Source organism: Malus domestica, chromosome 07, assembly GCF_042453785.1.
Source record: "Malus domestica chromosome 07, GDT2T_hap1".
Classification (NCBI taxonomy): Eukaryota; Viridiplantae; Streptophyta; class Magnoliopsida; order Rosales; family Rosaceae; genus Malus; species Malus domestica.
This window is the reverse complement of record NC_091667.1, coordinates 30,516,661-30,531,502: the sequence shown is the minus strand read 5'-3', so window position 1 is coordinate 30,531,502 and position 14,842 is coordinate 30,516,661. Positions and strand designations below refer to the sequence as shown.

The following is a 14,842-nucleotide window of genomic DNA, read 5'->3' as shown; positions in this document are numbered from 1 at the left end:
TTCTATATGATTCATGAACATCTCTCTATTTGATCTCTCTATTTGATCATATGGCATATCATCCCGTGTTATAAATACATTAAAAACCTCCACTTGAGTGCATTATGGGGCCTACCCCAATTGCATGTTGTTGTTTTAATATTTTATCAACTTGCATACATGATATATATGTTTTCATTTTTCGCCAACTTGCTCCTTGTAGAAGGATTTAGAATTGATCCTTAAGGTAAACTGCTTAATACACTTCTCGAAATGCTATAATTATATATGTGTCATCATGCTCCTTGTAGAAGGATTTAGAATTGATCCTCTGAGTAAACTTGCTCTTGGTGGACACTAAAAATGTCATCATGCACTTTTCGAAATGCAACATTTATATATGTGTGCACAGTATTCTCGGTGTGCAATATTTGAGCCTCCGTGTGCTTATATGGTATGCATGCATGTGAGTAACACACAAAAAACTTGAATATGTTTCAGTTTTCTGAAGCAGATTGAATGTAGTATATAGGGAGCTTTAACTATGAAGACAAAAACACAAAATGCATTTCATACAACTTTGTTAGTATTGAATCGTTTTAAGGAAAGAAAAAAGCAAGCAAAAAATATAGTCTAAAAAGAAGCAAACCAAAATTTTAAAACTCCAACCATGCCCTCACTTGTTACTTAGCCAAGCCAAAACCACAAACTGACACCATCAATAAAACTTCAAACTAATTTTAGATCAGCAAAAATTATTTTCTGTAATTTTGCAAGATCAGTTTCACAATTTATGCACTTATGCAAGATCAATTTCAACACTTTGTAAGATCAATTTCAAAGTTCTAGCATTTTTGCAATATTGGTTTCAAAATATTTTTTTTTTCCTAAAATTCCAACCGTTCTTAGGAAAGAAAAGAAAACACTCATAAATTCAGGGAACAATATGAAGAAGAAGAGGAGGAGGGGGAGATTGAATGAGAGAGAGAAAATGACGAAGAAGATGAAGGAGGAGAGAGAGAATGAGAGAGACACGGGTAGGAAAGAGAATGAAGAAAAAAATGGAGATAAAAGACCAGGAACAATGCTTGGCTGCTGAAAATTCAGCAGCCACTTCTGCTTTCACCCAATCAGATTTGAACACGTGTCTAATTGTGTTTACAATTTCAATTATTTGGATACGTATCCAAATCTAATTGGATAAAAGCAGGAGTGGCTACTGAATTTTTAGCAACCAAGTATTGTTTAAAGACTAGTGCAAACAAGGAGATAGAGACTCAACTTTCAATTATAGAGGGGTAAAATTGTAAATGCAAAGCTTGGTAACTAATCAAATATAGTCTTATAAGTTGAGTGTATATGAAATTATTCTTACTGTGTGTGTATATATAATGTTCAACTATAATTAATTAATTAATTGGTCTTATGCATTGAGCAACTACAAATTAAGCAGATATTTCACAAAATAAAAGGAATTATATAAACTAAATATATGAGCAACTAGCAAAGCAGATGTTTAGATCGTATCTCGTGAGCAAATATTTATAATATATAAAATAATAACATACGGATTTTTTTAGTTGATATAATTTTAGATATACTTGGCAATCCATGACATATATAAGGAGCCATTGCTTTTATAATTTGTGGAAATTTTGCAATGTTGAACGAACCCGTGATTAATCCATCAGTCTTCAGTCATCACTATCATAAATCTTGAAACTGCTTACTGATACTAGACATGATCTAACAATCAACGATTACAATCATAAAGAAACTCGTAGTAATGGAGGACAAGGGGCCTATTCAAGTTCTAAAAAAAATTTTGAGTCAAGATTTGACAAAAAAGTGCCTAATGACGGAAACTTATCACCATAAACGAAGATTTTATCATGTTTCAGTGTATTGCGTGCATCGAAACAATTGATGATTAAATCTGTGATCAAGAAATAATCAGAAATTTAATAATCAAGACTATCAGTGCATAGACCAAACCCCTTATAGTCGCAGACCTCTTTATTGGCCATGGCGCTTCCTTTATAAGAAGAAAGATGCTCTCATGTAAGAGACATTTTAGGATTCATTGTTCATAAGAATTTGACATGAAAACGAAATGTCAGCTATCAACTATTTAACATTATTTTCTTTCTCTTTTATTCGGGTTTGAGACCGTCAATATGAGATAAAGTTATACGAGCGGAGTTGTATATGAGACAGATTTGAATACTGTGTAAACATTGTTATACTAAATTACTAGTGGAGGGAAATAAACAACAAACGAAGCCCTATCAAGAAATTAATGAGGCCCTGACATAAGTAAGTTGAACAGATTATTTAAATGAAACCTAATGTTAAGGAGATTAGTTTTGAAATTAGTTTATATGATTTTGAAGAAGCCCAAAGCCCCTGTCCTTGTATTAATATATAGCTGATCCCACAAATCCATGCTTCTTTCATGTTTCCAAAATAAAACACCCCTCCTTCCTTTGCATGTTGGTATGTAAATTATTTGTTTTTATCTGGTCTAGCTCGTCTCGTTGTGCCAAATATGTTGGCTCTTTTGGTGGCTAGGAACGAACTGATGAAATTGAGACCGAGTTAAGTCCAGTTTTATAGGGTTACATTCTTGTAAAAGAAGGAAGTGACTTGTATGGAACGAGTACATCATTATATTGACATTCTATGTATGGAATTGAGACTGAGTCAAGTCCAGTCTTATAGGGTTACATCTTGTAAAAGAAGGGAGTGACTTGTATAGAACGAGTACATTGTTATGTTGGCCTATGTATGAAATTGGAACCAAGTCAAGTCCTGTCTTAAGGGCTACATTTTTGTAAAAGATGGGAGTGGCTTGTATTGAATGAGACGTCGTTATGTTGGCGTTCTATGTTATGTAAAGAAAACTTAACACATGTCTTTGTATTATTGGCACGAGACGCCATTGTGACAGTATATACTTATCATACAAGTCATTCTCATAAAAAAGACACGTAAATTATAATATGTTGGCCTGTTATAGAAATTTAGTAGCATCACCAAGTTAAAAGAGAAGGTTCTATTTATATTATTTGATCACAGTGCGCATATGATAAACTACGGAAATTGCTAGTATGTTGGACTGTTTCTACTAAATTGATCTAAATTATAAAGAGAGGTATTTGAACTTGAATGCAAAGAAAAAAACACACAGCTCTAACTAAATTAATCAAATCTGTTTAATTAATAGCATCTCCAATTGGCTCCCTAAATGAGCTCTTAGCCCAAATATAAGGAGAAGTTAAATGGTTAAACGAATCGCAAGTGGCCCTTTATCACAGTGATAGAATGATGTTAAGTCCTTGCATGACGACATGGGTTCAAATCCCGTCAATGACTAATTTAACACCTAATCTAATAAATCTATCATTTGAAATAAAATAAAATAAAATAAAAGTGGTTAAACTAATCATAGTTTTAATGACTTGGACTGACTTAAACTTAAAAATAGTAAGCATAATTAGAGATGCTCTAATTAATTACATCTTGTGATTAAACTTAAAAATAGTAAGCATATCGAGAGACTCTTCAGTGTGCCCGAAACATGGGCATATACCTCATATGTTATAAGTGGAGGGATACTTAAAAAATCTCTCTACTTATATAATGACATATAACGTAACATCCCTGTATTCTGAACACATTAAAAATCTCTCCTTGGATACCTAAGCTCTAATAAATTGGTAAGAACCTTGGTTCCTAGTTTGTAAGATTGAATCTCTAAGAATAGTCCCAATAAATAAATAAATTATAAGGGAGAAACAGACATCTTCTTCACCACCACACAAGGCAAAAACGACACCTCCAAAGCGAGCATTAAATGAGCATCGTCGCCATGCATGCTTTTCTACAAATGCACGATACTGTTGCAAATTTGATTCTGGTTTTCTGCAAACCCCGCAACGTTGGTTATCTCGCTGCCGAGCCATTGCTTGTATCTAAAGGTTCTCTTTTCTCTCCTCTCTACAAGTATTACAGTCTAATAATATTTCTCGTCATTTATAAATGGAAAGTTTCAAATTCGACGAACCTAAATGACAATTCAATACCTAATTATTGATGACCTATTGTATGGTTTAATTAAAATCTCGCAACCCAAAAAATAAAAAATAAAAGTATAATTTCTAAGAGGGGAAGATGTCTTTTTTTTGTCAATGGTAGAGAGCATTCATTACACAAAGTCCAAACAGACGAATTACAACTTACATAGTTCTAAAAATGACCGGCATGCAAAAAGAAAACGCTACTTATAACAAAACATGAGTAATGGTTTTCACTGCACCAGTTACAAAATAGGATTTGTACTTTAACTTACATAATCCTAAGAGGAGAGGAGAAGGCAAATTGGATTTGTACTTCAACTGCAAGAACAGGTTTGCTTTGGACAAATGAGCAAATTGGAGTGCTTATCTAGTAGGACCAAGTAAGCCCAAGGCCCTTATATTGCAGGAATTGGACCAATGATAAGGCCCACTTTTATGGGTGTTAAGGACCCAATATACACCCCATTTTCTAATGACTTGGACTGAACCTAGAGGTTAAAAGAGTACATTCAGCCTAAGCCCAATCCAATGTTTAAATCATATTATCTTAAGTAAATTGCAGAGTTTAGTTTCACTGGTGGTTAAATGAATCATTTTTTTCTTTTCATTTTATTATTATTATGGTAAGGGGAGGAACAAATTTCAAAAATCTCACATTAATTTAGGTATCGTTTGGTATGCAGACGGGACGGAACAGAACGGAATGGAATGGGATGGGATGGAGCGAAACGGAGAGGGAGCAAAGATACCCTCGGACGGAAACAAGGAGGAAGAAGAAGGAGACGAAGAGGTTATAATTTTGTATTCTACAGATGTGGAACGAGTTGTTCTACGAGGTGAGGCGGAATGAAAATTCACCCAAAATTTATCCCGTGGAACAACGCGTTTCACCCGTTTTAGGCACACCAAACGTAGGACGGAACACCTCGTCCCACTCCGTTCCGTCCCGTCCCACATACCAAACAGTACCTTAAGGAAAGAGGTAATTTCAAACTCTGAACGGATGAGTAGATATTTAATATTTTACAACTAGAATATTAGATCATGTGCAATATATTTTGCATTTTCGCGTAATAATTTACTAGCCTCTTACTACACGTGTGATTTACTCTTATATTTTTTAATTATTTCTTCTAAAAACTCATTACAGTGTTTGATTTATGAATGTCTCACTAAATTGGTATTCTCCCTTATATATAATATATTATAGATAATTAACTTTGAAAATAGGAAAAGGATCCTCTTTGGATCTTTTTCATCAAGTTCACTAAGGCCTCAAATCCGGGCCTTTGAAATTTAATCCAACGATTACAAACAAAAGTTCACTTTAAAATTTATAATAATTTTAATTGTTGAATCAAATTTCAAAGACTTGAATTTATGAACTTAATGAATTTAATAGAAGAGATTCGGAGATGATTCTTTCCAGAAACTGCCAACTAACCACTTGGAAGTCTTTCAAAAGGATATTATAGAAAAAGGGGTGTAGGACCCCCCAAAAACCTTAAAGATAAAATCATGCTTGTCACACGTCATAACCACAATCTTGTCATGTCGATCGTTTTGGCCTTTCCTATCCCTTTTCTTCCGCAATCAATCAATCAATCAATCCAACCCATTTTTATTAAATCCGAATCCTTTTTGTGAGAATTTTGAAGTTTCTTACATTATGTTTATTTATCGTATTTTATACAGTAAAAAATTATTTTAAATTATTTTATTTAAAATTAATCACAAACAGTACTTGACATGACAAAAACTGACTATAAAATATACGATAAACGGACACGATTAATCAATTTCCAAAATCTCACAAACAGGATCCTCATCCTGATGGATTTTTATTATCAAGAAGAAGACTAGCTCGGTGAGTCAAGAGCTCAAGACTTGTATTTGTTCTTCTATTTATACCGGTGTCCGACAACTTTTGAACACTCTAAATACGTGCTATTTTTTACAAAAGACAATTGGATGTTAACATAATTTATACGATCATTTAGTCTAATGCTAATACGTCATATTCAAGAAATTAGATGGTGAGATACAAAAAGCTCTATCAGGTTTTCATCTATTGCGAAAAATTCCTCAATGCTTCCTCCCGTCGTGTCTTAGTCCCAGTGTGACTAATCTTTAAGTTCAAATTTGATTTGAAATCAAGTACGCATATTTTTCTTCGCATGACTGGAAAAATTTAAATTCAAATCTACACTCAACGATAGGGAGATATTTAAGTCGAGAGTCCTATTGGAAACTTAATTTCCAATTTAATGAGAAACCGAAAGAGAAATAAAAAGAAAAATATTCTTACGCTTTCTGCCATTTTTGGCTACATAAAAAACCAACAAAAATTAGAAACCCCACAAATTAGAGTCCAGATACTCTTTGTGAGAATTATGAAGATCTGTGAATCATATCAGTTCATCGTACATTGTGCAATTAGAAATTATTTTAAATAATTTTATTTAAAAATAAACATAAAAAGTACTTAATAAAAATTAATCCCATAATATACAAACAGATATAATTCACGAATTTATAAGATCGTCCAGAAGACCAGCACAAATTATCCAGAAAAGTTCAACACACTCCCCACAGTTCCAGATATTTCCGTGGATCCCACAGCACATCCAGCTATGCCACAAGCCCGCCACGCGCCCCTCCCAACAAATCAATCCCAGTCGTCCACGTGGTTTGATCCAATGGTCCACACAGCCCTTAGCCACCCATATATCGGAGCATTTTTTAACCCTATTTAAATTTGAATTTCAAAATTCGTGTAATAAATAGACATAAATTTTAAAATTCATTATCTTGCGAGCACTAAATGCTAAGAGCAAAAATGCACTCCCCATATATCCCAGTCCCTTTCTTCACTTCAACACTCACTCAAAACCCTCATTTTCCTCTGTCTCTCTCTCCAGAATCATGCTTCTCAAAGCTTCTTCGGCCTCCTCTCCCTCGCTCGCTCGCGGGGACAGTTTTGGTCCTTTGTTTTCTTCTGCTCCACCGTCATCGCCGTCGTCGGTTTCGTACTCGTTCTCGCCTCTGAACTCCTCCACGTCTATGTCCTCGATTCTCCGGTTCTCTCCGGCGAGAAATGAAAGTGGGGTCGTCGTCTGCGCTTCAAAGAACGCGAATGATCGGCCGCTTACCGGTGTGGTTTTCGAGCCGTTTGAGGAGGTGAAGAAGGAGCTCGACCTCGTCCCTACTCTCCCACAAGTCTCTCTCGCCCGCCAGAAGTTCACTGACGAAAGCGAGGCCGCCATTAACGAGCAGATCAAGTGGGTTTTCTTTCTTTTCCCTTCACGTGTTATATATCTATGAAAGAATTATTGTTTATATAGTATTTGATTACTGCAATTAATTTTGTGTGTTAAAGTTTAAATCTTGAAGAAATATCCGATTGTGCCTTTACTTGTTTAATGCGAGTTGTTCTATCCGTATACCTGCTAGGATTTGTGTTTGGTTGGATTAGTAAATCTTTGTTCTTGGATTTGTGTATGGATGTTTGGTTTCGAATTTCGTATCTAAAAGTATCGCAACTGTGAATCCGACTAATATTTGTCGAAATTCGGTTGTATTTGCTTACGCTCTGATGCACGCTAACGGTTGATTTGTTTCTTTGGTGGAATATCAGTGTGGAGTACACTGTCTCGTACATTTACCATGCCATGTACGCCTATTTCGACAGGGACAATGTTGCGCGCAAGGGTATTGCCAAGTAATGTCCTGGAAACACTTTATGCTAATTTGAGCATTTTAACAGTGATTTCGTTATTTATGGTTTCGTTATATCGCAGGTTTTTCAAGGAATCGAGTGAGGAAGAAAGGGATCATGCCGAGAAATTAATGGAATACCAGGTGTTTGTCTTAGTCCTTGTCTAGTATATTATGTTTTGTGTTTTTATTACTCTGATGGGCCTTAATTTCAGTTTACTGTTTGTAAAACCGAGTTCGTTATCACTTTTTCTTTTTGTTTATTGTCGGCATTTCCCAGAATAAGCGTGGTGGAAGAGTGAAGTTGCAGTCGATTCTGATGCCTGTGTCGGAGTTCGATCATCCAGAGAAAGGAGATGCTTTATATGGTTAGTTTTATCGGCCCTCGCTTGTGTATTTGTGATGAGAACTTCAACAACTAAATTTTGGGATTTACATGAATATTTCTTATTTAGTTGTGTTGTAGAACATTGTAATTGAGTTTTGAAGAAAATTGATGTGATATTTCCAATTTAATGTGTGCTGGCTTATTTAAATGAGAAACGAGAAAGGCAAGGACCAAACACCTGGTTGTTGCCGATGATTTTCTGTCTTTGGACTAGTTTATAGGACTGATATACTATGATTTAACTGTTAATTATTGAGCTCTAACTCGGTCCTATGTTTTCGATTCAGCAATGGAGCTTGCATTGTCGCTCGAGAAACTGACAAATGAAAAACTGCTCCACTTGCACAGTGTAAGACATCCATTCTTATTGAATGCTGTCTTCTTAGTGTAAGATGATTAGGTTCAGGTGATTGTATTTGGACCAGTAACATCGTTTGGTTCGTGTTATGAATTCACAATCTTATTATGCTGTGTTCATCCTCGAATTTACGACTAACAGGTTGCTGTGAAGAACAAAGATCCGCAGTTAACAGATTTTGTTGAAACCGAGTTTTTGGCTGAGCAGGTTAGTCTTGATATCCTCTTTTATTTGTCCCGAGTCGGAAAGGTTCTACAGGGACACTTGCGGCATGATTTTTGATGTTGTGCTCTTACCTTTGTAGGTGGAAGCAATCAAGAAAATATCTGAATATGTTGCTCAAATAAGGAGAGTTGGCAAGGGACATGGTAGGAACCCATAATTCAATTTCGTTGTCATCGTTATCCTACGTTTACTGTTCGTCCTTTGACAATAACATTATCTGATTTCATTTCCCGTTTCTTAAAACTGTATGCTATTCCGTGTGTTCCAGGGGTGTGGCACTTCGACCAGGCGCTGCTCCACGGGGATGCTGTTGCTGCGTGATGATGAGTTTGTCGCTGTTGAAAGTGGTGTTATGTTGTCTGGTGCGTTGATTGTAGCTGTTTATAGGTTTTGGTTGCGTGGTTAGAACCTTTTATTAGTTTATCGGACGAGTAAAATACACGAGGGACAAATTTTAGCCAAATTAGTTGAATGCAGCTTATGAATCTGTTTGGTTTTCACATATTTATGACTAATGAATAGAAGTTGACATATCTTAGAAAAAAGGGGAGGAAAAAAGTCTGGTCTACCGGATTTTTTGGTGACCCTTTGTGGAGACTTTTGGGTGGAACTCCACTGGAAAAGGGCAAATGATTCTCATACCCCTTTTTTATATGCCAACAAAGAGGACTGCCGTGTTAAGGGGTTGGCAATCTTTCAACTGAACTGATTACGGTACATGCATAAACTTTAATACTTTTATCATATGGTTCGGCCGTCGTAGGTCATTGCACAGACCGGACTTTGCAAAGTTTTAACTGCAGCGAAAAGGAACCGGATCCCCTGAGCATAGGGTGGGATCCTTCTGACCAGCCTATATGGGCCCTTGAAATTTGATTAAACGGTTATAATAATTATAACTTTTAGAGGAGCCTCATGTTTGTAACTGTTGGATCAAATTTGAAGGGCCCAGATGGGCTGATCAGAGGATCCCACCCTATGCTTAGGAGGGGATCCGGTTCCAGCGAAAAACCCGTTCTCAAGAAATCAGAATAGAGAAAATGTCCATCAGTTAATCGGAAGAAATGCAATTTGAACGGAGGGCGAACCGACCCTTTGTGTTATTCGAGTTGTGGAATTTTGCGGATCGAAAGGATCCATATCGAACAATGAAACACGATCCAAATGCAGTAGTTATTCAAGTCATGTAAATTTTTTTGGACGAGGGTTCAAGGCATGCACTGAAAGGTAAAAATAACCTTTGCCTCTTCGTCCCGGATTGAGTGGAGAAGGAACCGACCCTTTGTGTCATAAAGGAGACGGAAATTCTCATTCGTTTTGGGGATTGAAATAACATCTGCAAATCAAGAAGCAATATCAGTTCTATAACAAAATATCTTGACAAAAACGGATCGCACGATATACAATGAACAGATACGATTCACGAATAGAATTATCCAGAAAAGTTCAACACACTCCCCACAGTTCCAGATATTTCCGTGGATCCCACAGCACATCCAGCTATGCCACAACCCCGCCACGCGCCCTCCCAACAAATAAATCCCAGTCGTCCACGTGGTTTTGATCCAATGGTCCACACAGCCCTAGGCCACCCATATATCCCAGTCCCTTTCTCCACTTCCACACTCACTCAAAACCCTTATTTTCCTCTGTTTCTCTCTCCAGAATCATGCTTCTCAATGCTTCTCCGGCCTCCTCTCCCTCGCTCGCTCGCGGGGACAGTTTTGATCCTTTGTATTCCTCTGCTCCGCCGTCATCGCCGCCGTCGGTTTCGTACTCGTTCTCGCCTCGGACCTCCCCCACGCCTATGTCATCGATTCTCCGGTTCTCTCCGGCGAGGAATGAAAGTGGGGTCGTCGTCTGCGCTTCGAAGAACGCGAATAATCGGCCGCTTACCGGTGTGGTTTTCGAGCCGTTTGAGGAGGTGAAGAAGGAGCTCGACCTCGTCCCTAGTCTCCCACAAGTGTCTCTCGCCCGCCAGAAGTTCACTGACGAAAGCGAGGCCGCCATTAACGAGCAGATCAAGTGGGTTTTCTTTCTTTTCCCTTCACGTGTTATATATCTATGAAAGAATTGTTGTTTCTATAGTATTTGATTACTGCAATTAATTTTGTGTGTTAAAGTTTAAATCTTGAAGAAATATTCGATTGTGCCTTTAATTGTTTAATGCGAATTGTTCTATCCGTATACCTGCTAGGATTTGTATACGGTTGGATTAGTAAATCTTTGTTCTTGGATTTGTGTATGAATGTTTGGTTTCGAATTTCGTATCTAAAAGTATTGCAACTGTGAGTCCGACTAATCTTTGTCGAAATTCGGTTGTATTTTTACGCTCTGATGCACGCTAACGGTTGATTTGTTTCTTTGGTGGAATATCAGTGTGGAGTACAATGTCTCGTACATTTACCATGCTATGTACGCCTATTTCGACAGGGACAATGTTGCGCTCAAGGGTCTTGCCAAGTAATGTCCTGGAAACACTTTATGATAATTTGAGCATTTTAATACAGTGATTTCGTTCTTTATGGTTTCGTTTTATCGCAGGTTTTTCAAGGAATCGAGTGAGGAAGAAAGGGATCATGCCGAGAAATTAATGGAATACCAGGTGTTTGTCTTAGTCCTTGTCTAGTATATTATGTTTTGTGTTTTTATTACTCTGATGGGCCTTAAGTTCAGTTTACTGTTTGTAAAACCGAGTTCGTTATCACTTTTCTTTTTGTTTATTGTCGGCATTTCCCAGAATAAGCGTGGTGGAAGAGTGAAGTTGCAGTCGATTCTGATGCCTGTGTCGGAGTTCGATCATCCAGAGAAAGGAGATGCTTTATATGGTTAGTTTTATCGGCCCTCGCTTGTGTATTTGTGATGAGAACTTCAACAACTAAATTTTGGGATTTACATGAATATTTCTTATTTAGTTGTGTTGTAGAACATTGTAATTGAGTTTTGAAGAAAATTGATGTGATATTTCCAATTTAATGTGTGCTGGCTTATTTAAATGAGAAACGAGAAAGGCAAGGACCAAACACCTGGTTGTTGCCGATGATTTTCTGTCTTTGGACTAGTTTATAGGACTGATATACTATGATTTAACTGTTAATTATTGAGCTCTAACTCGGTCCTATGTTTTCGATTCAGCAATGGAGCTTGCATTGTCGCTCGAGAAACTGACAAATGAAAAACTGCTCCACTTGCACAGTGTAAGACATCCGTTCTTATTGAATGCTGTCTTCTTAGTGTAAGATGATTAGGTTCAGGTGATTGTATTTGGACCAGTAACATCGTTTGGTTCGTGTTATGAATTCACAATCTTATTATGCTGTGTTCATCCTCGAATTTACGACTAACAGGTTGCTGTGAAGAACAAAGATCCGCAGTTAACAGATTTTGTTGAAACCGAGTTTTTGGCCGAGCAGGTTAGTCTTGATATCCTCTTTTATTTGTCCTGAGTTGGAAAGGTTCTACAGGGACACTTGCGGCATGATTTTTGATGCTGTGTTTTTACCTTTGTAGGTGGAAGCAATCAAGAAAATATCTGAATATGTTGCTCAACTAAGGAGAGTTGGCAAAGGACATGGTAGGAACCCATAATTCAATTTCGTTGTCATCGTTATCCTACGTTTACTGTTTGTCTTTTGACAATGCTTTCATTTCCCGTTTCTTAAAACCGTATGCTATTCCGTGTGTTCCAGGGGTTTGGCACTTCGACCAGGCGCTGCTCCACGGGGATGCTGTTGCTGCGTGATGATGAATTAGTCGCTGTTGAAAGTGGTGTCATGTTGTCTGGTGCGTTGATTGTAGCTGTTTATAGGTTTTGGTTGCGTAGTTAAGACCTTTTATTAGTTTTATCAGACGAGTAAAATACACGAGGGACAAATTTTAGCCAAATTAGTTGAATGCAGCTTATGAATCTTTTTGGTTTTTACATATTTACGAATAATGAATAGAAGTTGACATATCTTAGAAAAAAAGGGGAGGAAAAAAGTCTGGTCCACCGGATTTTTTTTGGTGAACCTTTGGAGACTGTTGGGTGGAACTCCACTGGTTATGGTACATGCATAAAACTTTAACGAAAAACTTTTGGTATTATTTATTTTAATGAAAAACCATATTTTTACATTAAAAAGTCAATCATGAAACTATTCATTTTATCATTTATGTTGTCTTTATCTTTAAAACTCAAAGTTTTCAAGCTTTTTTAATTAGTTTTCCTTAAACTTTAATACTTTTACCATCTAGCGGTTAGATATGCAGGAAAAGATTTATAACTGGCCATATATGACCATTAGATGATGAATGTATTAACCAAATTCATGTATCCTAGTACTGCTGACTAGGGCTAGTTTATACATCAATTCGAGTAGTTCAAAGGTTGTTACTTGTCACCAAGCTTTATATGACATTGCACACAAAATTTCTTATGTTAAAAGGAAGACGTTTACCCAACTAGGGGAGTAACTTTAAACAAAAATTTACTGTAGGGAAGTAACTTTGAACAAAGATCCAAACAGTTAAAAAACTCGAAATATGGTAACGCCAACTTGACCTAGGTTATGAAGTATCAAGTGTGCCTTGGGAGGGATTTAGCTGCATTCGCAACGGGTTGTCGTTGATTTGTTGAGTTGAGTATTTCGTTATAGATGAAATAAACAGTTGGAATTACCCAGTACCGAGCAAAACAAACAGGAAATGTTTGAGTTTTGAAGAACAGATTCCGAACCAACAGCTCCAGGTCGGCAGCAAAACTAATAGCCACACAAGTAACTCAAAATTTGAAATCTGGGGAAGTATCTGAGCTTCCGCGGCTATGGAGCTCTGAACAGAGGGGATAAGAGAGGGAGAGAGACGCAGTCACTAAAACCCAACAGAATGGTGCATGGTGGGCTTTGAGGGGATCCAAATGATACTTGGGCTACGACTCCACTACTCGGCCCGCGATTAAGTCGTGGATCATTTATTTTGATGTGGGTCGGTTCGGTTTGGATCCATTTACCTACAAGATCGGATTTAGATAATTTTAAAAGCACATCCAAACGAGCCAATAATGTTTAGTGATTGGTCATTAAACACCTTGTTTTAACTGTGGGTCGGTTTGTTGTCCTCCCGTAGTTTTGCAATTGTTTTGATGCCAAAAAAATGAAAGGGGAGCAACGATTTGAGCCATATTTTCTCTAGCGGATCCAGTGATTCGGACTAATCATTTTAAATCATACGGCTTTCATTAGCTCATCCTGCTAATCCACTTCACACAAAACTTAGGATTCGCATCTCTCTCACCCTTGAGCCAGAGAAAATGGCTTATTTGACATGATATTTTCAAACTAAAGGAGATGCAATGCAAGGTTTTCGAGAAAACCCTATGTCCAACTGCTTGTACTCGACAGCATGCTCGCCAGAAGTGGACGACGGTGAGACTCTTGGATATACGAGCAGTCAGATATAAGAATTTCTCGAAGGTGTTAAGGCCCAAAAAATGAATACAATACACTTAATATTGATATTGATTTTTCATTTTACAAGACAAGATTCTACCCTCAACTTTTTTAGTATATGAAGAAGGCGATTTAGAGCGCATTGCCTTTTAGCTAATTGACCTAACCCGCATTCCTCGTTTGTGGCAAGTCCATTTCATACAAGGCACTTAAGGCTTCATCCATTGGAATGGTGGAGGAACCATCTTTCTTCCGTTGCAACCTGCAAGATATTCGCTGTTAACATGAGCAAAAGTGCTTAACAAAGAAAAGCTTCTATTGACCGAAGCTTATGTAACTTACCTTCAAAGTTTCTGAGTTCGAGTTCTCGTCGCTCTTGAACCAGTGCACAACAGCAGCACATGAGGTGAGTAAGAAGGTCGTCACAGCAACTTCCCTACGAGACTAATTCCGGTTAAGACGGATGAAAGCAGAAGCCTACTATTCGAGTAGTAAAGTAGAAAGATTTATATGATGAGTACCTCTATGTTAAAAAATTCCCGCAACTTTCTTCTCATACAGCAAGTGTAACAGCAGCAGCCTCCGAAGAGAGAGTAAGGGCTGGTTTGGTATTGCTGTGCTTTGAAAAAAAGCTGCTGTGAGAATAAGCGGCTGTGCTGTGAGAATA

General features: G+C 37.3%; 2 protein-coding genes and 1 long non-coding RNA gene across 3 annotated transcripts; 2 read left to right on the top strand and 1 right to left on the bottom strand.

Annotated features, from left to right (window-relative positions):
• Positions 1 to 6,874: 6,874 nt before the first annotated feature.
• On the top strand, positions 6,875 to 9,279 carry LOC103427487 (ferritin-3, chloroplastic-like). The gene is made up of 8 exons (XM_029105947.2): positions 6,875 to 7,339; positions 7,696 to 7,779; positions 7,859 to 7,919; positions 8,056 to 8,143; positions 8,451 to 8,512; positions 8,663 to 8,728; positions 8,826 to 8,889; positions 9,015 to 9,279. The coding sequence occupies exons 1-8, from the start codon at positions 6,984 to 6,986 to the stop codon at positions 9,065 to 9,067; spliced, it is 834 nt and encodes a 277-aa protein (XP_028961780.1). The 5' UTR covers positions 6,875 to 6,983; the 3' UTR covers positions 9,068 to 9,279.
• Positions 9,280 to 10,364: 1,085 nt separating this feature from the next.
• LOC103427486 (ferritin-3, chloroplastic-like) lies at positions 10,365 to 12,655 on the top strand. Its single transcript, XM_029105946.2, has 8 exons — positions 10,365 to 10,771; positions 11,126 to 11,209; positions 11,291 to 11,351; positions 11,487 to 11,574; positions 11,882 to 11,943; positions 12,094 to 12,159; positions 12,257 to 12,320; positions 12,436 to 12,655. Exons 1-8 carry the CDS (start codon positions 10,416 to 10,418, stop codon positions 12,486 to 12,488), a joined length of 834 nt encoding a protein of 277 aa, XP_028961779.1. The 5' UTR covers positions 10,365 to 10,415; the 3' UTR covers positions 12,489 to 12,655.
• A 1,562-nt stretch (positions 12,656 to 14,217) lies between these two features.
• Positions 14,218 to 14,837, bottom strand: LOC114826132 (uncharacterized). The gene is made up of 3 exons (XR_003775009.2): positions 14,697 to 14,837; positions 14,518 to 14,611; positions 14,218 to 14,437 (listed from the first exon to the last, which is right to left on the bottom strand). It is a non-coding gene; the product is annotated as an uncharacterized lncRNA (long non-coding RNA).
• Between the last annotated feature and the right edge of the window lie 5 nt (positions 14,838 to 14,842).

Bases quoted from the DNA above. Each gene is read 5' to 3' on its own strand.
- LOC103427487 (XM_029105947.2), top strand. From the start codon at position 6,984: ATGCTTCTCAAAGCTTCTTCGGCCTCCTCTCCCTCGCTCGCTCGCGGG. The intron at 8,729-8,825 runs GTTAGTCTTGAT...TTACCTTTGTAG, and splicing joins CCGAGTTTTTGGCTGAGCAG to GTGGAAGCAATCAAGAAAAT. The intron at 8,890-9,014 runs GTAGGAACCCAT...CGTGTGTTCCAG, and splicing joins GAGAGTTGGCAAGGGACATG to GGGTGTGGCACTTCGACCAG.
- LOC103427486 (XM_029105946.2), top strand. From the start codon at position 10,416: ATGCTTCTCAATGCTTCTCCGGCCTCCTCTCCCTCGCTCGCTCGCGGG. The intron at 11,210-11,290 runs GTAATGTCCTGG...GTTTTATCGCAG, and splicing joins GCGCTCAAGGGTCTTGCCAA to GTTTTTCAAGGAATCGAGTG. The intron at 12,321-12,435 runs GTAGGAACCCAT...CGTGTGTTCCAG, and splicing joins GAGAGTTGGCAAAGGACATG to GGGTTTGGCACTTCGACCAG.